At 42.4% G+C, this 24,026-nt stretch overlaps 1 protein-coding gene across 1 annotated transcript in view; it reads left to right on the forward strand.

Annotated features, from left to right (window-relative positions):
- TRUB1 (TruB pseudouridine synthase family member 1) overlaps window positions 1-18,440 on the forward strand; it is a 31,751-nt gene extending 13,311 nt beyond the window's left edge. The window contains 6 exon segments of the mRNA XM_075423806.1: window positions 8,300-8,381; window positions 13,813-13,885; window positions 15,182-15,321; window positions 16,445-16,501; window positions 17,882-18,084; window positions 18,086-18,440. Of these exon segments, the coding sequence (XP_075279921.1) occupies window positions 8,300-8,381; window positions 13,813-13,885; window positions 15,182-15,321; window positions 16,445-16,501; window positions 17,882-18,084; window positions 18,086-18,130 (600 nt within the window). The 3' untranslated portion in view covers window positions 18,131-18,440.
- Window positions 18,441-24,026: the final 5,586 nt, after the last annotated feature.

Below are 24,026 nucleotides of genomic sequence, written 5' to 3' on the forward strand. Positions count from 1 at the left end.
TGGGTATTGTGAGCCTGTATTGTGTTTGTAAGTGATGTGTGGCCACCGTGCTATCTCTGGTGACAGTAGTGTTACTGCTGGGATTGTTTTCCCTCCCACTCCCTTTCCTGCCCTCATTCTAACACCAAAATTTAAACTTGCTATACTTTTTAGCTACCACCTTAAAGCTTCTCTGAACGCCACGTAAAGTATCTTTCGTGGGTTCCCCTGCTGCAGGTGGTTCTAGTCCTTCACATTGAAAATCTAGTCACCCTGTATGTTTGAACTCTAAATAAGCTGACATAAGAGGTCAGAAAATCCTGTTAGTCCAAGAGTAAAGATCAGATAGTTCTTCAGCAGTGACAGTACAATTACAGCATCTAGCAGTAGATAAAATTTAGTGCAGGCTTAGCACAAAGTCAGCTTTTTCTTTTAGGAGAAAAAAAAGAGTGGTAGAGAAGTTGTAACGTTTGTGTATTTTAAGAGGACGTGTTTGGTAATTTTGAATTTGCTCTGTCATAAAATACAGAACTCCTCCCTCATCCTGCAGTCTTTATTTTGCCTCTGTGCAACCTGCTTTTAAGAGATTAGAGCTCTGTGGTTTTTAATATACTGGAATCTGCTTAGTGAGAGTGCTTTGTTTTGGAAAATAATTGAAACTATGGCAACCCTCATTTCTTTTTTCCAGCTTGTCTGCTTCCTCTGCTCTGGTTTGGTGGATGATTAGCGTACTGGAAACCACTGGTAGCTGCTAATGTTAGACAAACAGCAAATGTAGTTATGTAAATATTAAATCCAGAGCACCTTAGTTGTGCTTTAGGAATTATTACACATAAACTGAATGTCACTACTGTAAAACTGAGAGTTTAAGGCCTCTTCACTATCTTGGTGGCCTAAGTCTGCAAAAATCTAAGTGCTCGCAGCAAGCATGCAGACTGAATGGGTTAGGCACAGGAGCACAGGTTCTGACCAGTGCTTGCCTGCTGTGTGCTTGCCCTGATTTTCTTCAGGTTCTCTAGAGCACTTGTTTACTGGTTTTGTTTTGTTCTGTGTTCCCTCAAACTTGTCAGCCACACACAGGCATCAGTTTAGGTAAATGGACTTTCTGTTTCCATTGAATATGGCCCCTCTTTCCCAGCTCTCAGTCTCTTGCACAGGGGACTGTAGCCTTTATTTATTTATTTTCCTTTTGCACTTCTGTGCTCAGTTGCTGCTGTGATTAGAAAATGGGTCATCCTTGGATGAACTCTTACGAACTGCCTCTTCCAGAGAGCTTACTTGCTTGGGAAATTGTTGCAGTGGGAGCCATGTTAAAATCTTCCTGACAGCTACTAGTGACCTTATTTCATAATTACTTGTGTTTCTGTCTAGCTCTTCCAAAGTGTTGCTTCTCCATGTTTGAAAAAGCTTTTAAAACATGTTACAATTTAAGATTCCAAGTCTCTGGCTTCTTTCCAAAGAAAACTTTGATATATTAGCAGTTAAAACTGAGAAGCTCTGTTCCATGGTCTGTCTGGCATTTGCACTGATAAGTGGGGCAGACATGCCTGGCAGTCAGCCCAGGGGCTTCAGCTTCCAGGACCCCCCCCAGGGTGGGTTGTGCAACTAATAGCTGTGCTGGCTGTATAGCCCCTCTAACGGGAAGGGATTCTTGTTCCTTCTCCTCTTCTTCCTCTCACAGGTAAATATGTTTATTGATAAAGCCTTGCTGTTTTCTCTCTCCTTTTATGGATATACTTTCCCTTTCCATCTTAGTATAAGGATTGCTCTGAAATTGGATATGAAGTGAAAAAGCCTTTTACTAAAACATTATTTTACACGTCATATGGTTTATTGTTTGTGAGAATTTTGACTGTGCCTTGTGGTTGTGACTCTCAAACAGAATTCCTCTTCCCAAGATCTGTCAGATTCATTAGAGGATTGATAATTTGTTTTTTAGGGGTTCCTGTCATCCTGTTCTTTCTCCAGTCCTGGCTTGTATGGCATATTTCTTTCTAGTCATGGGTATGGTAGTAAATGTGTGGCTGCTGGGGCACTTTCCTGTCTTGCTGTTCTTGTTGAGGTAACATCCACCATGTCCCCCAGTCTGACATATTTTTCGCATTACATCATCGCTGACAGAGTGCAGTGTTTGTCATTAAAGCATCTTCTTAAGGCTGTCTCCTCAGTACTGTGAATCCCAGAATCATAGAATGGTAGGGATTGGAAGGGACCTCTGTGGGTCATCTGGTCCAAACCCCCTGCCGAAGCAGGGTCACCCAGAGCAGGCTGCACAGGACTGCATCCAGTTGGGTCTTGAATATCTCCAGAGAAGGAGACTCCACAACCTCCCTGGGCAGCCTGTTCCAGTGCTCCATCACCCTCAGAGGGAAGAAGTTCTTCCTCATCTTCAGACGGAACTTCCTCTGCTTCAGTTTGTGCCCATTGCCCCTTGTCCTGTCACTGGGCACCACTGAAAAGAGTCTGGCCCCATCCTCCTGACACCCACCCTTCAGATATTTTTAAGCATTTATTAGGTCCCCTCTCAGCCTTACTCTTCTTCAGGCTAAGAATGAAAGAGTTGCTTATATTTGAGGGCTTCTGATCACTTTGCTGCCTTTTGTTTCAGTTGCCGTACACCGAGAAAATGGTTTTCTAGATGGCTGAGAGATGTAACCATTCCCTAATGCCGGGCAGTTCTGGGAAGGTCTGTATGCCCTCGGGGTTATTCTACTGTGAGACTCAGCTTTGGGACCATGCAGACCACCATTAGAAGCTGGAGTTAATGCATGATGCTGCAGTGCTCGCAAGTTGTGACTGGGAGTGCTTGCTCTTAGCTTGTGAAGTGCTACATTTGCATGTCGTGGAATCCCATAGGGAAGTTGAAGTGCTGCTTTTAATTTTTAAATGGTTTGGGTCCTGGTCTCTTGAGATTAGCAGGGGGCAAGCACACAGGGGCTATCGATTTGCAGAGCCTTCTCTGTTGAGCTGCCGATATAAGGATGTTTCCTGTCAGAGTCTGCACTTGCTAGGCTTTTCCACTGCCTGCAACACCTACTACCTTGCTTTTTTTGTTTCAGGTTGAGTGGGTTGAAGGCAGCGTGGTTGTGAGCAGTTGCCGTCTGTGTTCTGCAGTGATTTGTAATTTAAGAGTACAGGAAGAATGCCCCTAGATCTATTTTATAAAACTGGAAGAGATAAATGATTGCCAACACAGGTGAGAAAAGGTCACCAAAGACCTATTAAATGACTCAGAATCCATTGGGCGCTTCTGAGGGCGGTATGAGTTACAGTCTAAAGAGAGTTAATGCTGAATTTTGACAGAAAATAAGAGGAACAATAGACTGAGTCTGGAGTCTCATGTTATCTTCTACAAGCTCCAAGTCCTGCACACTAACAAAGGGGAAGTAAACCCTATTAAGTGGCTAGTAAGAATTATGATATATAATTGTAGGTACCCGAGGGCACTCCAGAGACTGATCATAAACCAACTGTAATTCTTAATTTCCTGACCTCTTACAGCCTTTTTTTGTGGATTATTGCATTGCTGGCTTGAGTCTTTTGTGACTCTTTAAAGGCTCCTGTAAGGAATGAGAATTTGTGACTCATTTTTCAGGACACTCTTTTTACAAATTGGATGGCTTTTTGCCCTTTTTTGCAGAAATTAAAGGGGATGTCAAGTGTCAAGGATTGGATTGTATTGTTCATACAGTTTGTGTTTACATATAAACAGATGATCCTGTCTCTCCATTGCTGGGAGGTCAAATATAATATGTTATTGTAACAGCCAGCCTGAAGCAAGATAGCCAAAACCAGGACTGAGAGGAAGAAAGTCATTCAAACTGAAGTAGTATCAGTACTTTGATTTAGAAGCATCCGAAGATGGTGTGTGAGGTCTCAAACTTTCAGATTTAGAGTTTTACTGAACTGCTAAGATCATTCGTCGTGCTAGAATTATGGAGATCTGCTCACATGTTTTTGTTAACCTCTAGAATAGTTGCTTAATAGCGTCTCTTTCTAGCTATGCTATTAAATATTAATAACTAGATCATTAGATGTCTCAGAAAACAGGCACTTTTGTGGTCCTAAAAGCAGATAATACGCTTTAAAGTTTATTTAAACATTTGTTGTGGAGCACCCTTCATCCATTTTTCCTTTCATTTCGTTTCCATGCATTCCAAAAGTGTGTAAACTTCAAGAACTGGATTTTAAAATGCCTAATTTTGCAGAGTTGTCAGGGGATTCAGACATCTGCAGTATTTAGGGAAAAGGTAGCCTTAATGTGGTAAGCAAAGAATACAGTTATTTTTATACTAAAGTCTGCACTCCACTGCCTTTTGTCTGCCTGTTCCTGCTGCTTCCATTTCATGGCAGTTGATTGTATTTCTTCAAGCAAGTGGCAGGTTGTCACATTGAACAAAATCAAGGCGTGTCTTAGTCATCCCATATTTGTAGGGTTGGTTTGTATGCCTACACTATTGTTGCTTGAGCTTGTTTGTACTTTGCAAATACATGAAAAAGGATGCATTGCATCAAAGAATAAAACGTTGGTGCTTATACCTGTTTGGATGTGTTCCAGTAGAGTTTGGTCAGTCAACTTCTAGAAAATACAGTCTTTTATGACTTAGTTCAAATTTCTGTTAGCTCAGTTCGGATTTAAGTTTATTGAAACCTTACTTGGAATTAGGCATATGGAACATCTTGATTTTTCTCTCCCAGGCTATGAACGAGTTGAGAGCTTATGGGTTAGAATTAAGGGACAGGCTCATAAGGGTGATGTTATGGTGGGTGTGTACTACAGGCCACCTGACCAGGAAGAGGAAGTTGATGAGGGCTTCTGCAGGCAGCTGCAAGCAGCCTCACAGTCACAGGCCCTGGTTCTCATGGGTGACTTCAACCACCCTGACATCAGCTGGGAAGACCATACAGCTAGGCAGGCGCAATCCAGGAGGTTCCTACAGAGCATCGATGATAACTTTCTGATGCAAGTGGTAGAGGAACCAACAAGGAAAGGCGCCCTGCTGGACCTTGTATTAACAAAGAAGGAGGGACTGGTTGAGGATGTGAAGGCTGGAGGTAGACTTGGCTGCAGTGACCATGAAATGGTGGAGTTCAAGATCCTGCGTGGAGGAAGCAGGACAACAAGTAGGATCAAAACCTTGGACCTCAGGAGGGCTAACTTTGGCCTCTTCAAGGAGCTACTGGGAGGAATCGCGTGGGCCAGGGCTCTCGAAGGCAGGGGGGTCCAAGAGTGCTGGTCGCTGTTTAAACATCACTTCCTCCACGCTCAGGAGCGGTGCATCCCCCTGCGAAAGAAATCGAGCAAAGGAGGCAGGAGACCTGCATGGTTGAACAAGGAGCTTCTAGCGGAGCTCAGGTGGAAGAGAAAGGTCCATGGAATGTGGAAAGAGGGACAGGCCACTTGGGAAGAATACAGGAATGTGGTCAGAGCATGCAGGGATGCGACGAGGAAGGCCAAAGCCCACCTGGAATTGAAGCTGGCAAGGGATGTCAAAAACAACAAGAAGGGCTTCTTCAACTACATCAGTAGCAAAAGGAAGACTAGGGACAACGTGGGGCCGCTGCTGAACGAGGCGGGTGTCCTGGTGACGGAGGATGCAGAGAAGGCAAGAGTTACTGAATGCCTTCTTTGCTTCAGTCTTCAGTGCCAAGGCAGGCCCTCAGGAATCCCAGGCCCCGGAGGTAAGAGAGGAAGCCCCCAGAGAGGATGACTTTCCCTTGTTCGAGGAGGACTGCATGAGGGATAGCTTAGGCGATCTGGACGCCCACAAATCCATGGGCCCCGATGGAATGCACCCATGAGTGCTGAGGGAGCTGGCAGATGTCATTGCTGAGCCACTCTCCATCATCTTTGAGAGGTCCTGGAGGACAGGAGAGGTGCCCGAGGACTGGAGAAAGGCCAGTGTCACTCCTTTCTTCAAAAAGGGCAAGAAGGAGGACCCAGGGAACCACAGGCCGGTCAGCCTCACCTCCATCCCAGGAAAGGTGATGGAGCAGCTCATTCTAGAGGTCATCATAAGCAAGTGGAGGAAAAGAAGGTTATCAGGAGTAGTCAGCATGGATTCACCAAAGGGAAATCATGCCTGACCAATCTGATAGCTTTCCACGATGGCATGACTGGCTGGGTAGATGAGGGGAGAGCCATGGATGTTGTCTACCTCGACTTCAGCAAGGCTTTTGACACGATCTCCCATAATACCTTCCTAGGGAAGCTCAGGAAGTGTGGGCTGGAAGAGTGGTCAGTGAGGTGGATAGAGAACTGGCTGAACGGCAGAACTCAGAGGGTTGTTGTCAGCGGCGCTGAGTCTAGTTGGAGGCTGGTAACTAGTGGTGTCCCCCAGAGGTCAGTACTGGGCCCAGTCTTGTTTAACCAGTGACCTGGATGAAGAGTTAAGAGTGTACCCTTAGCAATTTTGCTGATGACACAAAACTGGGAGGAGTGGTGGATGCGCTAGCAGGCTGTGCTGCCATTCAGTGAGACCTGGACAGGCTGGAAAGTTGGACAGAGAGGAACCTGATGAGGTTCAGCGAGGGCAAGTGCAGGGTCCTGCACCTTGGGAGGAACAACCCCATGCACCAGTACAGGGTTGGGGCGGAGCTGCTGGAGTGCAGCTCAGTGGAGAGGGACCTGAGAGTGCTGGTGGATGACAGGTTGACCATGAGCCAGCAGTGTGCCCTGGCTGCCAAGAAGGCCAATGGGATCCTGGGGTGCATCAAGAGGAGTGTGGCCAGTAGGTCGAGGGAGGTTCTCCTTCCCCTCTACACTGCCCTAGTGAGGCCTCATCTGGAGTACTGTGTCCAGTTCTGGGCTCCCCAGTTCAAGAAAGATGAGGACCTGCTGGAGAGAGTCCAGCGGAGGGCTACGAGGATGGTGAGGGGACTGGAGCATCTTCTCTCTTATGAGGAAAGGCTGAGGGAGCTGGGCTTGTTCAGCCTGGAGAAGAGAAGGCTGTGAGGGGACCTAATAAATCCTTATAAATATCTGAAGGGTGGGTGTCAGGAGGATGGGGCCAGACTCTTTTCAGTGGTGCCCAGCGACAGGACAAGGGGCAATGGGCACAAACTGAAGCACAGGAAGTTCCGTCTGAACATGAGGAAGAACTTCTTCCCTCTGAGGGTGACGGAGCCCTGGAACAGGCTGCCCAGGGAGGCTGTGGATTCTCCTTCTGTGGAGATATTCAAGACCCGCCTGGACAAGGTCCTGTGCAGCCTGCTGTAGGTGACCCTGCTTTGGCAGTGGGGTTGGACTAGATGACCCACAGAGGTCCCTTCCAACCCCTAACCATTCTGTGATTCTGTATGTAAATACTTTACTTTGAAGGCTCCTGGACTTAACATAGGACTGAGGGAAATGTAATGGAATGGGATAGGCCGTGGGTCAAACTACGGATTTTAATACTTGAAGCTTTCTCCAAACTTGACCCAAGCTCATGTTACAGAGTGAGTCTTCACATGTTAGCAGCCTTGTGAGAAGACAGGGGACAGCTGGTTCAAGGGAAGCCTTCTGTCAGCTTCAGTAGATTCTGCTGTATGCCTACAGCCTGGCACTACTTTGGGTGAAAACATGGAAAAGAAGGACATCCGGTGAAATGCAGTAAGGACAAGAGCTACTGGCCTGGGAACAGGTTAATTCCCTCTTGCAAGCTACAAACACATACACTGAAGAATTCCTTAGTGTAAGGAAAAACCCTGAAACAGAAGCATTCAGAGAACCCATGACATGCAGAGGTGTCACTCGGTGGCCTTGCTTTCCTTGTGCTGTTCTCAAGGTCCTCACCAGATTCCACATGTTCAGAACTCCAGCTTTAGGCTATTGCATATCACTACATTTCATGGCAGAACTGTTGTAATGTGTTGCCTTGGAAGTGGGTGTTTTAATTTCAGAAGTAAAGGTGTTTGTTTTTAGTTTTGTTTTTTTAAATTGCGAAGGAACAGAAAAATTGTGTGTGAAAGGTACTCTTGTGTTCCTCGCTTGAACAGTGACATAGAGCACCCTACAGAGACTTTGTTTTTACCACCCTATTATTTTCTTTATGGTATTGATGTATTTATAGTAAAAATTAGATTCCACGTTGCTTCTTGCTGGGGTTTCTAGAACTGAAAGCATAGGCGCATGTAATGCAGGATTTGAGTTTTGTTTAGTTCTGTGTCTTTTCATGTTTACTTTTGCTTACCCAAAGTTGCTGAATTGACTATTCGGGTAGTAGTCTTCCTGTCCTGAAGTACTTGGTACTTGCAGTCTTTGTGTAAAAGAAAAAAAAAAAAACCACACACACACCTTGAAGACCTGACTCGCAAATCTCTCTTTTTTCCTTCCCAGAAGTACACTGCCATTGGACTATTAGGCAAAGCTACTGATACGTTGGATGCTACAGGAAGAGTAACTGAAGAAAAACCTTATGGTAAGCGTAAATGTATCTATATACTTGATGTAATATGAAGGCGTGAATGGTCTGTATCATGGAAAAGCAGAAGAGATGTTTGGGACACTGTGAATTTTAATGTGAAATCAGACTAAGGTTATTTCCTCTTTCATTTCAGTGCTGGTATAATTCAGACCAGCTTCATGCAATTATGTCCACTGCAACTGTTTATTTATGTTATAAAAAGACAAACCAGGCATTAGATTAGGAGGGAGAAAATAGGCTTGGGCAGGACCGTGTCATTTTAAATCTTTGACAGGCTGACAAATGATGTGCTTTGTCCAGTAAAATTTCCCTGTGTCAGTGTGTAGTCCCATGAATGCCCTTACAGTAACACCCTTCAAGGCCTGTGGAGGAGTAAAGTGCTTAGATCTTTTCTTTGGGATGCCATTTTAACTGCAGACTGCTCTACGTAAAATGAGGATGGCATTAACTACTTTCTGCATATGTTCAGCTACCAAATCTTGCTTTTGCTTGCAGTCTGTGTCCTAGCAACTTTAATAAATGAACTTTTCTGACCCACAGAGCACAATGCAAGAGTTTAAGGCTTCAGAACTAATCCTGACTGTGGCTTTATTGGAGTCAACATTCCACAATACCCAGGGTGTCTTAGAAACAACGTAGGACTAACCAAGGACACACCAAATGAATTTGCTATTAGTTCTTTCACAATCTGGGGAGAAAAAAGAAATAAAACCAATATGTAACTACTCGCTGAACAGCTCTTACAGGTCCCACGCTGATTGTGGTACCTGGTAATAGGTACATGAAGTAAATTATCTTTCTTTTAATAGCATGATGAAAAAGGTAGCCTGGATTCCACCTCTCACCCCTAATCTCCTTTCTTTTGCAGTTTTTCTTTTTGCATGAGGCATGCAAGTGTGACTTTCTTGTCCACGTTAACTTGATGTATCATTCTAAATAGTAGTATTTACTAGGCGATGTTATTCGGAGATGTTGGGTCATTTGCTGCTACTTTGGGATCAAGTTCTAAGTCTCTCTCTAAGCCTCTGAAGGACTGAGCATCCACATGGTGTTAAAGCTGCCAACACTTCGTGATGGTGGGAGAGAACACTTTATTGGTTTTTATGTAAACCTCTCAAAGTGGAATCTTGTGGTTCTGCTGTGCCAAGTAGTGTTCGTTGTAGGTACTTGCTCACATAAACTGTGAAATACCATTTTAAGTAGATGCAACTCCTGTGGTCCATTAATTTTTTTTAAAAAAATCTGTTTCTTGAAACAGTTGTTTAGGTTTTTTATTTTGTATTGTTTACTGCAGACAGAATTTAGAGTGTTGTTTTCATGTGTGTTCCTTTCACTGGCAGCTCTTGTTACAGTAGTTCCCACCTCTGTACCACCTCCTCTGTTACGATGGTTTAGCTTTCTGTTAGACTGTGTGCCTGGGGAACTGATTTGGGTTAAAAATACCCACTTTTTGGAGTCATTTATCTTTTTAAAATGAGATCAGTTGCATGATCCAGATCATCATGCAGTCTCATGAAGAGCAGTTTTGGCATTGCTGGGACAGTGCAGTCTTGGGTGCTGGGTAAAGTTTTGGTTTCCTGAAGCTGCTGGCTGAAGGAAATGCTTGGGAAATTGGTGTCTGTTGTATTCCATGTTGGTGCAAAGCAGCAGAATTTGAATTCTTCAGAAAGAAGAAAGGAAGAACATGCATACTTCTTCTTTTTCTCCATTCTGCCTACATATTTTGTATTTCCTTCCTACCTCCTCTTCTCTTAAAACAGAGATTTGTCATCTTTTCCATTGTCTTCTTCAAAGCAGCATAGTTTTCTGCAGGCTTCTCTGGGTCGCCCACCACCCCTAATCCCTTACCCTAATTGATACTCCAGGAACAGACCAGCCAGATACTTGTGCTGAATTTTAGCTTTCCTTTGATACATACAAGGATTCTGGGAGAAGCAGAGCATCTGCTAGGGAATATAAATCCAGCAGTGCCAGCAGCATCCAGGATTGGGCCTTAGTGCAGAGAAAGGGCACTGAAGCAGCTTGCGAGATATATGACTCTTCTTGAATTACTCCACTGGACCACAAGAGGAAAGTGCCTGCAGAAAGTTGCCTGCTGTATTAACTGTAAGAAAGTGTTACATTTTAGTCCTCAAAGTGTCCCTAGACAGCGGTTTAGAAAGCAAACTGTTGTGTATTACAGTTAGTCGCAATGAAAGGATGTACTGAAGAGAGCTTCTTGGGTTTAACCCCTCCTGACCTTTTCATGCTTTTTTAGTTTGTTACTTATCAGACAGCAAGTTTGCGTTTCTGTATGAAATTAGGTTACGGTTTCATACTGCTCCCAGGCTATCAGATGCTGACTTTGTAAGCGAGTGCCGTTTAGCGTTCCTCTGATGCTTTGTTGAGCACATTAATGTTTGTAGCCCTTTTTCTTTGATGTTTGTAACTATGCACAGGAATCTGCATTCTGAAATCCACTTCCTCCCAGCTGCCTACAGACTATATCCAGACATGGAAAACAAAATTCATGAGGATTTTCTGTGGGTCTCTGCTGATTATGCTGAAATAGGTGGTTAATAGAGCTACCAGAATAATTTGAAAAAAAGTAGTGCTTTCAGCATTGTGCTTGTCTGTTTGCAGATAATTTGTGCTGGGACAAATTGAGTCGAGGTCACCTGCCGTAGTTCTTTTGGGCTGTCATGGATAGTGCTTATGTTCTGTTTTGGTGTAGTTTGTTAATAAGTGCAGGGTGGTATCACCCTTCAGTGGAGGCTTCTTGAGGTTGTAACACAATTGACACCTTTTGATTTGGTAACTTTAACTTCCTTTATGATTATGGCAGGAAAATACATGAACACTCACCAGTATTCAGAAGCACATCTGTTCTTAAAAATTTTTGTGTTGGCAGCTGAGTTTGCCAACTGTGTTGGCAGTGTCATTTTCAGTGTTGTTTAGAAGCACTGGAGAACTTAATGCCCCTTCTGAAAGGGCAAAGAGCTGCAGTTTAAGCTTCTAGCAAAAACTTGTGCTCTGCAATATAACAGATGAGGATATTTGGTATTTGCAGTGAGGATATTGGGAGGAGTAGGCTAACTCTGGGTAGCAAGGGCAGTTAGGATCTGTGACAGATGTGTCCCCCAGAAACAGCTCTCAGCCCTTTAGGGGAGCAGAGAAGGGCTGTCAGATGGGGAGAGGAAGTTTTGGGATGGTTGGTGCTAATTAGCCTTTATGTGTGTGTTCTTATTTCATGCTTGATGGAGGGTGGAGTCCAAATGCTTCCCTAACTTGCTGACAAGTTAACCTACTAAACCCAAGCCCACAGTCAGATGAGGGAGACCTGTGGACCTAGGGCCTGAAAGGAGATGGTTCTCCTGGGCAGCAGGACTACGTTCCCCCTGACCTATGCTGTGGATGTAAGGACTGTGGGAGCTGAGACGTGGTGAAGGAGCTGGTTCCTGGTGTGGGCTGTGTGCCCTGCAGAGCCATGAGTCCAGTCTGATGCCTGGGACAAGTACGCAGTTTACACATGGTGAAACTTTTTGGGACCAGGATAACTGGGCATTGCTTAATGACTTGAGAGCTGGGCGAAAGCTCCACCAGCTTGTGTGTTGTTCTAGGAAAGGGCAAAAATCCAGTATAGTCCATTAACACAAAGGCAGTGCGTGCTGGGAGGGGAAAAAAAAAGCGCACACTTTTTTAGGTTTTCAGAATGTAATACTAGCCAGCTTGTGCCATGATGTATCGCAGAAGACAAATGCGTTTTATTCTACATCTTAGCAAACTCATCTGTAAATATTTACTTTGATAACACACCACACAACTTTGTTTGTTAATGGCTTAATACATCATTCCTCATATAGGGATTTTTTTTCCCCAGAGACAGAGATTGCATATAGCATGAGTGATTTCCTCAGAGGCCGGATGTAACCTCTCAACTGGGGGAATATGAGATCAGAGCAGGAACTGAACTCGGGTGTCTCATTAAATGCCCTAGCCACAAATGCAGTTCATGGGGTGAAAATTGAAAGAGAAACCCAAATGACACTTGTGCTGAGATCTGAAATACTAAATTCTAGTCTGAAGCAACCTGGGGTTCATAAGAAGGCTGACAGGATCACCAGCACAGAACTGGGTCATGCTAAGTTTCTGCCATGTGGTTTTCTTGTGATATGTTGCCTACTTAGAGTAATACAAACAGAAGATTGAAATAACCATGTAAGAAGCTCTTCAGAAGAAGATCCAGATTTACTGTACAATGGATTTTGTTGTTCCTACCCCATATTCTGATGTACATTGGTTTGTCTCAGCATCCCTGACTGACTTTTGTGCCTTGCAACCTTGCTGTTACTGACACTTCTCGAGGCAGCTGCTGGGGCCTAGGGACAACATCAGCTCCTGAGGCTGCGAAGTGTGCTTTGTGAGGTACCACATTGCCATCTTCCAAAGCTGCTGTGGAAAGAAACCTCTGCTTTTTCACTTGCAGCATGAAGTACATCTGTTTTGCAAGTAAAGATCTGTTCCAAAAAGGCTCAATAAATAAATCTGGTTGGTTTATGTTCCGGGATGCTGTTGACTTAGCAGGGTGACATTAATTGAATATAACTTACGAGAAACAGGACTAGTCAAGGCCTAGACAGAAGAAATGCACTGAAGTGCATTGTGATTATAGATCTTATGTTTGTAGTCTCTAAACAAATTAGAGATGAATGTAATCTCTATTGAATAGTATTTCAAAAGACCAATGCAATCAGCTACTTAGGTTATAGCCTTCTAATAAAAGTGGGACAGATGTGTATGTGTACTTTTAAAAGAGAGTAGATTGCCTAAAGCAGCTATCTTTCTTTTATAGGATTTCTGCAGTAAAATTGCCTTATTTTATATATAACAATACCCTAGTGTGCATTTGTAGGTTAGTTGTTTGATACAGAATTTTGATGTGTTGTTTCAGATGCAGTATTTTTCTTCACTAGCAAAAAACCCCACGATTCTTTTGTTCTCTAATAATTGTTGTGTTTTTCCCTGCAGTTAGATACTCTTAAAGAGAAGTTGCCAAGGTTAGATGAGCATTTTATTCTTTTTGGTCCTTTAATAAAAATTAGAATAACATAGATTTTGTAGGATTTGCATAGTTCCCAAGAAAAATGCATTTGCAGTCCCAACAGAGAGAGAAATTGTGAAAGAAGACTGAGCATATTGGGATTTCTGCCCTTCTGAAAGTGACCAGACTGTCTTAATCACCTTGGACAGTTTGTTCCACTCTTTTTGTGATAATTCACACTCCTACCTACATTCTGTTTTTTATCTCTTCTCTTTAGTGTTTTTCACTCAATCTAAATTCAGACGAGAAGGAACTCTTTTTTGTATCTGTTTGAAGAATGTGATTGATGCCATTAGTGCCATGTGAATAATCAATGCTAACATACTTACTGTTTTCTTTCTACAGAACAGATAACAAAAGGAGATCTTGAAAATGTGCTGCAAAAGTTCACAGGGGAGATAATGCAGGTTCCTCCACTGTAAGTTCCACAACATTCATGCGCTCCTAGCAGTTGTGTTCAGCTGTCGGGACTTACCAACAGAAGTCAGTTCTCTCAGAAATAAAAGAACACATTTTGGCAAGGCAGACTTAGGAGTTTAATGTTTGCAACTGTAGGTCATGCCCATTTGAACATCGAGCACAAATGGTAACCTGGAGTCTGTTTTTTTGTTTGTTTTTTTTTTTTTATGATAAATGTAAAGTAGTAAAGCAGTCTTAAACAGCTTTGCAGGGCTTGGTGGCTTCTATCCTGTCTTCCAATTAGAAAGCAAAGCTCCGAGTCTTTAGGTTTAGTTGTGGGCTGAGAGGAGGCTTACTGACACCTGTGTGGAAGTGCCTTAAATGACTTTGAATTACGTTTTCTGAAAACTCAGGGTATGAATGAGTGATTAGCAGCTGAGCTTCTGTAGTTTAGAAAATTTCTTCTAGTCAGGTGAGCCATAGTAGCTGGCAATGTGCAAGCACTTAGCTTGTGACAGATGGCTTTTATGGTTATTTAAGCTAACATGCTTTCCTTTGCATTTGTAATGGGTTGGTTACTGTGGTTCCAGCGTGAGCACTGTAAGGTCAGTAATTCAGCAGGTGTTCTGCTTCATGTGGTCTGTTTCAAATTGCCCTCTTCTAATTTGAGAAAGATCTTTTTTTGATTTTTTTTTTTTTTTTTTTATGGTTGTCTGTCAAGCCAAAGTTGGAGCTTTGGGTCAAGTTTCATGTAATCGGTCATATTAATTTTTTTTTGTTGTTCTATAGTGGTCCCTTAAACACCCTAGAACAAGACTATGTAAATTGGCAGTTGCTGTTCAGGGAAAACCCTGGTGTGAGATGAGTGAAGGTGTGAGGCAGAATTACAGGAGTTGCCTGAGCAGCTCCCAGTGCTCAGCTCAACAGAACGCTGAAACAGAGTACGCCCTGCAGACTTCTGAGAGACAATATGTTACAGGCAGCTGCAAGTGGTGTACCCCTTGTAGAAACCCTTTGTTTTCATAAACTACAAATTGAGTGATGAAACACTTTTAAATCTCTACAGCAAGAGATAAATACAGGACCATCTCTTGTTTTCCAGTCTATATAGCTACTGGCGAAGGAGGTGATTCTGTGTCCAAGAGATTTCAGAAACACTTGCCAGTTGTTTGTTGGGGGTTTTTATGAGTACTTGGGAGGGGATTAAAAGGGTAAAATGTATGCTACTGTAGTACAGTACTAACAGGATCTGGAGGATGGGAAGCTTGTTCTATTACAACCGTATGACACAGATTTTCATGCTCTATCTGCTCAGCTATTCTGCTTTGAAGAAGGATGGAGAGAGGCTATCAACCCTGATGAAGAGAGGAGAAGCAGTCGAAGCAAAGCCTGCTCGGCCAGTGAGAGTGTACAGCCTCTCTCTCCAACAGTTCCAGCCACCACTGTTCACACTGGGTAAAGGCCAAAGACGATTACATAGAGTGATGCTCCCAGCTTGTTGGTGCTGATTTACACTCAGAATGGGAGTAAGACAGTGAAGTGGGTTTCATTTCCCTCAGCTGCTTATTTTGGTGTGAGCCCATGTGTAGACACTTTCACTTTGCAGTACAAGCACCATATTTTGATTTTAATTTAAGCTGATTACGTATAATCTTTCTGTGAAGGAAAATTCTGAGAGGCTGGTTGGGGGGTTATTTGCATTATTTGTCCATGATTTTGCAGCCTCCAGCTCACTCCTCCTTTCTCAGGTCTGCTTGCTTCACTTTGCCCATTCTTTTGCCTGGACACCCAGGCCTGCTGACATCTCTCCCAGGGTGCAGCAAGGACCAGTATCAGTTACTGTCAGGCCCCTTTCTCAGTTGAGGAGGCAGGATCTTATCTTTCCTTCTGTCATACATGAAGAAACTTGGGTAGTACATTAAGAAGCACATTAATAAATAAACCAAAAAGACTACTGTCAATGTTTGATGTTACTGTGAGGTCAAGATAGTGTCTTGCGTTGGTCAGCTGCCTAGTTGACCCATAGTTCTCTGATGGACCAGACATTATACGATGAGCAGGTGTGAGTGACAGAACTCAGTGCTGTGTTACTTCAGTCCTGACTTTATGGTTGGGTGATAAGCAGCTGATCAGTGGCAGAGCGGGATGGGGAGGGGTGAGAGAGCAGGGAAAGTTAAAGGTGAATTTCAAAATTTTATCGGAGCTGCCTGTGTGCAGTATCTTAAAAGCATTGGTAGTCAGCTTAGGCTATACTTGAAATAACTTGTTTTCGTCATTAGAAATTTGAAACAACCTTCTAAAACCTTAAGACTGAAGCATTTGTTAACGTACCACAGCAAGTACTTAATTTCTAGTGAGTTGGTTCAGTTGCCATTGTATTTGCTTTGCCTTCTGTCTAGCTTAGCAATCTCACCCGCACATATGTTACAGGATGAATAATTGATGTTGCATCCTATAAATATTTTATCACTGGGTTGTTTGCTTAGCACATTTTTACATTTATGTGAGGGCATGGTTTCTATGTAAAGTAGATTTTACATTGCACTGGTAATTTATCATGTTGGTATTAACGTTCCAGATGTTGAATGTGGTGGTGGCTTTTATGTCAGGAGCCTGGTCAGTGACATTGGCAAAGGTAGGCATGAAGAAACCCATAACAGTTTAAGGAACGAATGTGTCTGTTTATGGAAAAATTTTGTCACTTTCTATGTCTCCAGCAGCCAGACCTATGTGCTATTATGCAGAGTTGTGGTGTTACCACTTGTTTTTATATACTAAGGTATTTTTCTTGGGAGCATGGGGGAATGAAGGCTAAATAATTGCCAGAGGACCTTGGGGGCTGAGGGATAAAAATGGAGTAAGTAATAGCACTGAGAAAAATAATACAAGGCAAAGTGGGTTTGTTTTTTTTTTCTCCCTTGCCCATATGTTAAACCTAACTCGGATTAAGGGTGAGAAGAAGAAGAAAGATGCTGTCTTTTTAAACGTTACTCATCACATTTTGAAAACAGATTGCACAGAACATTACCATGCACATAGTAAACCCTATCTGCTGGAAAGACTTCTACACTTGCGATGATTTTTATTTCTCCATTACCTGAACTGTGAATGGTTTTGCTTTCCCACAGGGTTGTTTGTCTTGTGCTTTATTTCTATCAAACTGCATGATGGAGAACAGATAATTCATTTCAAAGTTTGTTTAAATGATAAATTTGCAGATCAAGAACGCAAGGGATGTGGGATGACCCTGTGAATTTCAATATTGTTATTTGTGCTTAGGCAAGTCAAAGATTTTCTTTCTCTACTGCCTTCTGAGCATACTGGCTTGTATTTAGTCCTTTAATGAGAAACCAAGATTAAGTCTGTCCTCAGCTGGTTTCTTTTCAAACATTTAAAATGCAGTAAATAGCTTCCTGCATCAGAAAGGATGGGAGAGAATATTTTAGTATACCGGTGCTCTTACCAGTCAGCTCTGGTTCCTGTGATGTTTTGTAGCCCCTCATTATGTAATTCGGTCCTACTGGTATTTACTTAACATATCAGAGCATTTGTTTGTGTTTTTTATTTTTCCTTATCTTAGTTTATATTGTCCTGATAGGCAGCACAGGTTAAAAATGTCAAAAATCCTTCTTGAAGGCAGGAAGTGCGAAGGCCTTAAAGTCTGTGGAAAAAATAGTACATGGTCTTCTAAGTCTTTTGTGAATACAGAATCTTCTGCTTATGTCTTATGTCATTATTTCCTCTCTTTTCATTCTGATGTAAATCTGGAAAAGCTTTTGACGAGTTTCTGTCAGATTTTGAACTCGTTACTACACTGGGGATGTATTGAAATCAAAGGAATTCCTTGGCTCAAATTTAAGAAGATGCAAACGAGTGATAAATGTTCATGAGCTTCCTTCTCAAACAAAGTAGAACAATGTAGAAGGCTACATGTAAAAACACATTTTAAGTGAGTTGCAAGTAGTTAAACTTGACCATGCACTTTTTCTAAATCCTCTTTTCTCCTTGACTGTAGAACTGTCTACCTGTGCCACTATGCAAGAGCTGACCCGAACCAAACAGGGGCCATTTACGCTAGAGGAGCATGCCCTTTATGAAGACAAATGGACAATTGATGAAATTGCACGATCCTTAGAGCACTGCATGTCTCTTCTCCCAGGAGAGCCATCTCATAAAAAATTGAAGACAGAGCATCCTGGCGAAACTGCTGTGAGCTGTGAAGATAAGTGATAAGTTGCATCGAGAAAAAAGACTGAATGATTGAGGCATTTTGAGATTGGATTGGGATTGTCTTGCCTCCAGTGTAAATTTACAAGTCTGTACTGGGAGGGTGACAAACTGCAGTGCGGGAAAAACAGTTCTTTTGTTTTCTGGGGTTAGAACATGCACTGAAAATATCCAGCGCTTGCTGTTTCCTGATCTGGTTTTTTTTTTTTTCCCTTTTGGCACACTGTAAATGGGCTTGTCACTGATGTCAAATCTTCATAAACTTTTAAAGAACTTGCAGGATGCAATATAGCTGTTGTTAACAATTCCTCAATAAAAAAAAAATATAAACCTTCAGGTTTTCTAAATGTGCTTCAAGAAAAAGATCTTTTTTTTTCCTTTATAGCTGCTAATCGAACCCTGAAATGCTATGGAGACAAGACTGTCATAGCTTGAACGGTACGAGAACATGGTGGGGCAGTTTGCTTTCTGGGAATCCATTTTAGGAAATGTCCATTTTACTGTAGCTTTTCATAAGCAGATTGTTCTTTCAGTCAAATGTTATTCAGAATGTGTTAGATCTAGTCTGAAATACGAGTGTAAGTGAATAGTTTTGAGTATAAACAATCCCTGAAGATAAGAGTTTGATAAAAAGTGCTCTGAAGAGTGCAGTCAACATCACAAGGTGTACAGATCTTACTGTGGTGCAATGTCCCAGATGGTGACTATCCATAGTTTAAAGTATAGTTAACAGCTGTGCCCTTCACAGGGCTTATGGAATTTACTTTTGTCATCTGTGTATTGCTTGAGCTGTCTCCCGTGGATTGGGTAGAAGGCTGATGCGCTTCAGGGCTTTGGCTGGTTTGGCCCTGACTGCTTGCATGAGCAACAGAGGGATCCACCATCAAGGACCCTTGCTGAAACCACTTTAATTCACTGGGGCAGAGAGGGTCCGTTCCACAGTTCCTGTAGTCATCAGAATTTGATGACACTGATTATTTCTCACCACTGCCTACCTTGGGATTTTCAAAATGGCTAAAAGACATTGGTTTGAGAATATTAACAAAGCACCCTAGTTCATTTCCAGGTGTGTAATGGACTGTCCTAGAAGGACTTGCCTGTGTGTCCCCATACAAGTTGTTAGCGGCTCGGTTTCGCTCTTGCCATAATGAGGAACATGAGGAGTAGTTCAAACATGTGAGTGATACCTGAGAGAAAACCCTGCTTTTGAGATTGTCACTGGAATGTCACCAAAGAGGAATGGACTGGCTGCTGTTGCAGTTTTATGCTGCTGCTGGCCCAGTGGGCTGCAGTGGCTTTGCACAACTCCTACACCATTGAGTTTTGGTTCTGGAATACAGGAACTGGACTCTCTGAGTGACTGCATGCTGTAAAGCCAAGAGTTTGTGCTTATATTAAGGTGTATCTTTTACAGAGAGACGTGAAAATTTGATTTAATGACTCTGTGTTAATGGACTTGCTACTTTCTATAATAAGTTACCTTGATAGCTAATTACCTCTGTTGCTTAAAAGAAGTTGTGTTTTATTCCCAACTTGAATCTCCACATGCTGCGTTCTATGTCTTTGTCTGCACCTTACAAAAAGCCATTTCTCTGTGTGCTGGTATTATGTGAAATTATCAGGTTCCAACCTTACTTTCAATCTAAGAAATGAAATAAATATCCTGAAGTTTCTCATTGCAGGATACCTTTCCAGACATATATAGAGTTTTTTGTTTTCTATACAATAAGAAACTGAAGTCTATGCAAGATTAATGAATCTTTTGTTTAGCGAGAGGGTAGAATTTATGTTTTATTGTTCAGTAAACAGACAGGTTTTTTTCTTTTGTATATTCTTATAAAGAACTTAAGGGAAATGTTGAAAATACCACAAGCAAATTGAAATGCTAGAGCACTGTCACAGCAGCATATTTAATACACAATGTGGATGAAGTAACCATTGTAAGAAATTTTGATTTCAGAGATGGGAGAAAAGAGCTGGGTTCAGTAAGAGAATAGTGGGAGATATTAGCTGTTTCTTTTCAGGGTGGGTTTTTTGGTACTTTGTATAGAAACAGAGAAGACAGTGATTATTTCCTAAAGAAATCAAATAAAGCAGAAAATTTCATTTTCCAGTATACTTAAATGATCAAAGACTTTGAAACACAGCTTCTCTTATTGTCGAAATCTGTATTTTTCCAAGAACCTAATTTATGTTATCCCAGTGGTCTTCTAGATAAAGTTCTAAAATTTTATTTTTCTGCTTTTTGATGTCTAGTAGATATAATTCTATTAGTCTACTTGTTTCAATTACAGGGATTTGTTTCTTTAAAAAATAAGTGCAATTGAGAAATCTTTCTATTAATAGGGTACATTTGTATACAGTGTTATAAAAGTCTAGCACATTTTTCTTCTCATCTGTTTGTTTAATGCTCACCATGGCTTTCTTGCTATTCCATGTAAGAGCCCCTGATATTTTTAATTTCAAAAGGAGAATTATATTTTCATCAGCTGTAAGTTGGCTTGCAACTGGTCTGTTGTAATTATTGCTAACAGATCTGTGATCCTGAGAAGGCAGGGTCTGTTCCGTAGTCTAGTCACTCGAGAGAAATGAAGTGGCAAGCAGAAGAAAGCACCCTGTTGACATCAGCAAGTTTTGGTTTAGGCTGCGAGTCCTGGTGCATATGGAAAGCATAGGGAGAGAAGAAATGCAGTTGTATACGTTCAGGAATCTGCATAAGGTGTGTTTCTAAATAGTGTTTCTAAAGACTGGAGGTGTATTTCAATTTATGAATGCAACTTCCTTCAGTGCTTTTATTCCTCTGTAGCAAGTAGAGAGGCTTTCACCAGCTCTAGCTAGATGTATTTTTTTTCCTGGGATTCCTCTCATCTTCCACAGCGCTAGGTCCCGTCACCTTCAGAAATAAAGGCAGAACTTCTTTATCTCAAATTAATGACGAACTTCTCCCCACATAATTTGTATTGAGCTGCAGAAGCTGTTTCACTTAAGGCTGGGTAGCAAGTAAGTGTGGTCGTGGTTGTAAGGGGCCGGATAGCACACAGAACTACGGCAGACGGCAGGTAGGTGTTCTTAGGAAACACAGTGTAAAGAGTGCCTAAAGTCATGAACAGATTACGCAGAGACAGCTTGTTTTATGACCACTGAGGATTGTCAGCCGGTTCCAGCCCTGACCAGTTGAGCTATCTTCTGTCAAACATTCAGGCTCCTCTGGCTACTCCCCAGTGCCTTTCCTTGGTGCTCAGCCTCACTGGCACGCTCTTCCCTAGGCACCACTGTGCTTTAATGGGCCTCTGCGCCCTGAGCTGTTAGTCCCAACGACTGGTAACCGGGAGGCCACTGAGAAATCTGGGAATAGCTTTTTTAGATACGTCTGAATAAGCGTTTAACTCAGTATCTTGAAACTGTCCAGATCTGGAAGTGAGTGCTGTGTTCCCATGGGAACATAGGAAAATACTCATTTTAACTTCTTTATTCTTATTAACATGCACGTCCCTGAGACACCAGACTTCAGAATTGTGCTATATCCACAGAAAAATGTAGTTTTTTCCTACATTGGAATACCCTGTGATCCTGGATCTTGGTTACTGAGAGTCATGATCTGTCAACATTAAGGGCTATTTAGAGTGAGAAGAAAAGTGTGTATACAATGCTTCTGAGCCTAGTAGGAGAGTTAGTACCAAGTGTTGAGACAAGTGTAGTTAATAGGAATTTTAGTGCTACTGTGGCCAGAAAATACGCATGTCTCTGTGATCTACCATTTAAAATATATCCATGACACAGACTGAAAGATTTGTCTCGTTTTAACGAGCGTTGTTCATGGGGAAATTCCTGGTGAAATAGTGTGTCCTGCTTTTTGAGCTGAATATTGTCTGTCTTGAATTTGGGCTTGCGTTCTTTAGTCTGTAGCAGTCTGCTGCTGTCGTCTGGCCCTGACTCTGCCTCCGGTGCTGGTGCTGCCTCAGTGAGATTAGCAAGGGCTTCGTAATTTATCTCCTTCTAATGTCTCTGCCTGGCTGGCACTTTTTCTTCCTCTTTTAAATGGTAGTTTTTCTGTGCACTTCATAATATATTTCTTCTGCCAGTTTGTTGAGCACTTTTTAAGTGTTTTTTAAGCAAAATCAATAGGATCTTTTTTTCCGTATTAATCAAGTCTAACCCATTAGCAACATATTTTAGGAGCGCCTTCGTCAATAACGAAGCATTTAGCGTCTTACTCTGCAGTTGTGTTTTTGATTTATATGTTTATTAGAAGAAAGAAAAATCAAACTTTGAATAACCCCCCAAATTTCAGGATACCTTAGGATTTTATTTTTTAGTGTAAAAGATGGTGAAATTGCTATTCCAAGCATGAATGGCTCTGAGACTTTTAATGGCTAGGGTCATTCTGTTTGTTTGGCAGTGTCAGGGAATCAGTTGCAACAGTATTAATTTCATTGAAAAGGCCTTAGAGAGACAGAGCCAGAGTGCACGTGTGTGCACATGAGCGTGTGACTACAATATGCAACCAGAGGGAAGTCACAGAGACGGCGAACGGATGCAGCCGGCCTGGGCAAAATTACTGTCCCTATTAAAAAGCAGTCATTGCTTCTAATAGCCATGGGTTTAATTTGCTTCTTTGTGAGACCTGATGAAGTAAGTCACCGATACTTAAGGGCATGTCAAACAAGCAGGTTTATCAGCTGGATGCTTATGTCCCCAATCTGGATGATGAGATGGCACACCTTTTCTTACTGTCTCCAAGATCGACTGCGGAGATGGTACAGGTGGTAAACAGGCAAAGAGAGAAGCTGGCCTGTGGACGCGGATGGTATGAGTGCTCAGGACAAAAATGGACTATATTCCAAGAAGAAAACCGTATTTTTTTTTTCTGTTCTGTTTTTGGGGAAGTGTCGGAGACACTGCTATGTCTCAGAGAAAGTATTAGCATAGCTGCCCCAGAAAAGCCTAATATTTTTGTTATGGGTGTGAACGTCTTGGGCTTTAATCACCTTCCCTCCTTACCTCTAGCTCAAAGAATCATAGAATCATAGAATGGTTTGGGTTGGAAGGGACCTTAAAGATCATCTGGTTCCACCCTCCTGCCATGGACAGAGACATCTTCCACTAGACCAGGTTGCTCAGAGCTCCATCCAGCCTGGCCTTTAATGCTTCCAGGGAGGGGGCAGCCACAGCTTCTTGGGCAACCTGTTCCAGTGTTTCACCACCCTCATGGTGAAGAATTTCTTCCTAATATCTAAGAAGTGGGGTTAAATCAAAGCAGGAGCCTCTCCCTGACTTTTCTGTGTCACATTGCTGTGTGTGTTGTGGATGCTGAAACAATCCTATGCTCAGACTGTGGGCTGTAAAAGGGCTTAGGTGGCATGTCCCAGAAGTGAACAGTAACTGAACATGAGTAGGAGGAGAAATGGAGCAATGAAATTTGTAGTGTAAACACACAAATGTCTTCACAGCCTGTCAAGTAGCCTTCCTCTTATCAGATTTATTCGTCTTGGGTTACAGCTCTGTGCCTGGCCTTTCCAGTTTGCGTCCCATTAACCTACCTGCTGTTTGAGACAGTTCGTCCTAAAGCTCTCACCCTCTCGTTTGAATTCGTGACCAGGTAGGTGTGCACCTTGGGAAAGTGTGAAGGAAAAACGCTACATAGTTTCGTGGGGGGAGCAGGAGGGCTGTTGATAAAGTAGAACTGAAAAGGATGAGGTGTGTCAGGTCCGTTTCTTACCCTGCCCCTTGCGTAAGGAAGACGTAGCCCTGAATGCTCTAGTGCCATTTCTCTGGGACACAGGATTATTTTAGATATTTCGGAATTAAGCACTTCAAAGTCAGATCTGCAGCTGAATGCGTGCTTTATAAACAAAGCACATCATTTCACAGATGTCGCACTACTTTTAGTGGCTTCAGGATACGATTTTACAGCTTAAAAGGAGGGAGGTAGA

This window comes from Opisthocomus hoazin, chromosome 6, assembly GCF_030867145.1.
Source record: "Opisthocomus hoazin isolate bOpiHoa1 chromosome 6, bOpiHoa1.hap1, whole genome shotgun sequence".
Classification (NCBI taxonomy): Eukaryota; Metazoa; Chordata; class Aves; order Opisthocomiformes; family Opisthocomidae; genus Opisthocomus; species Opisthocomus hoazin.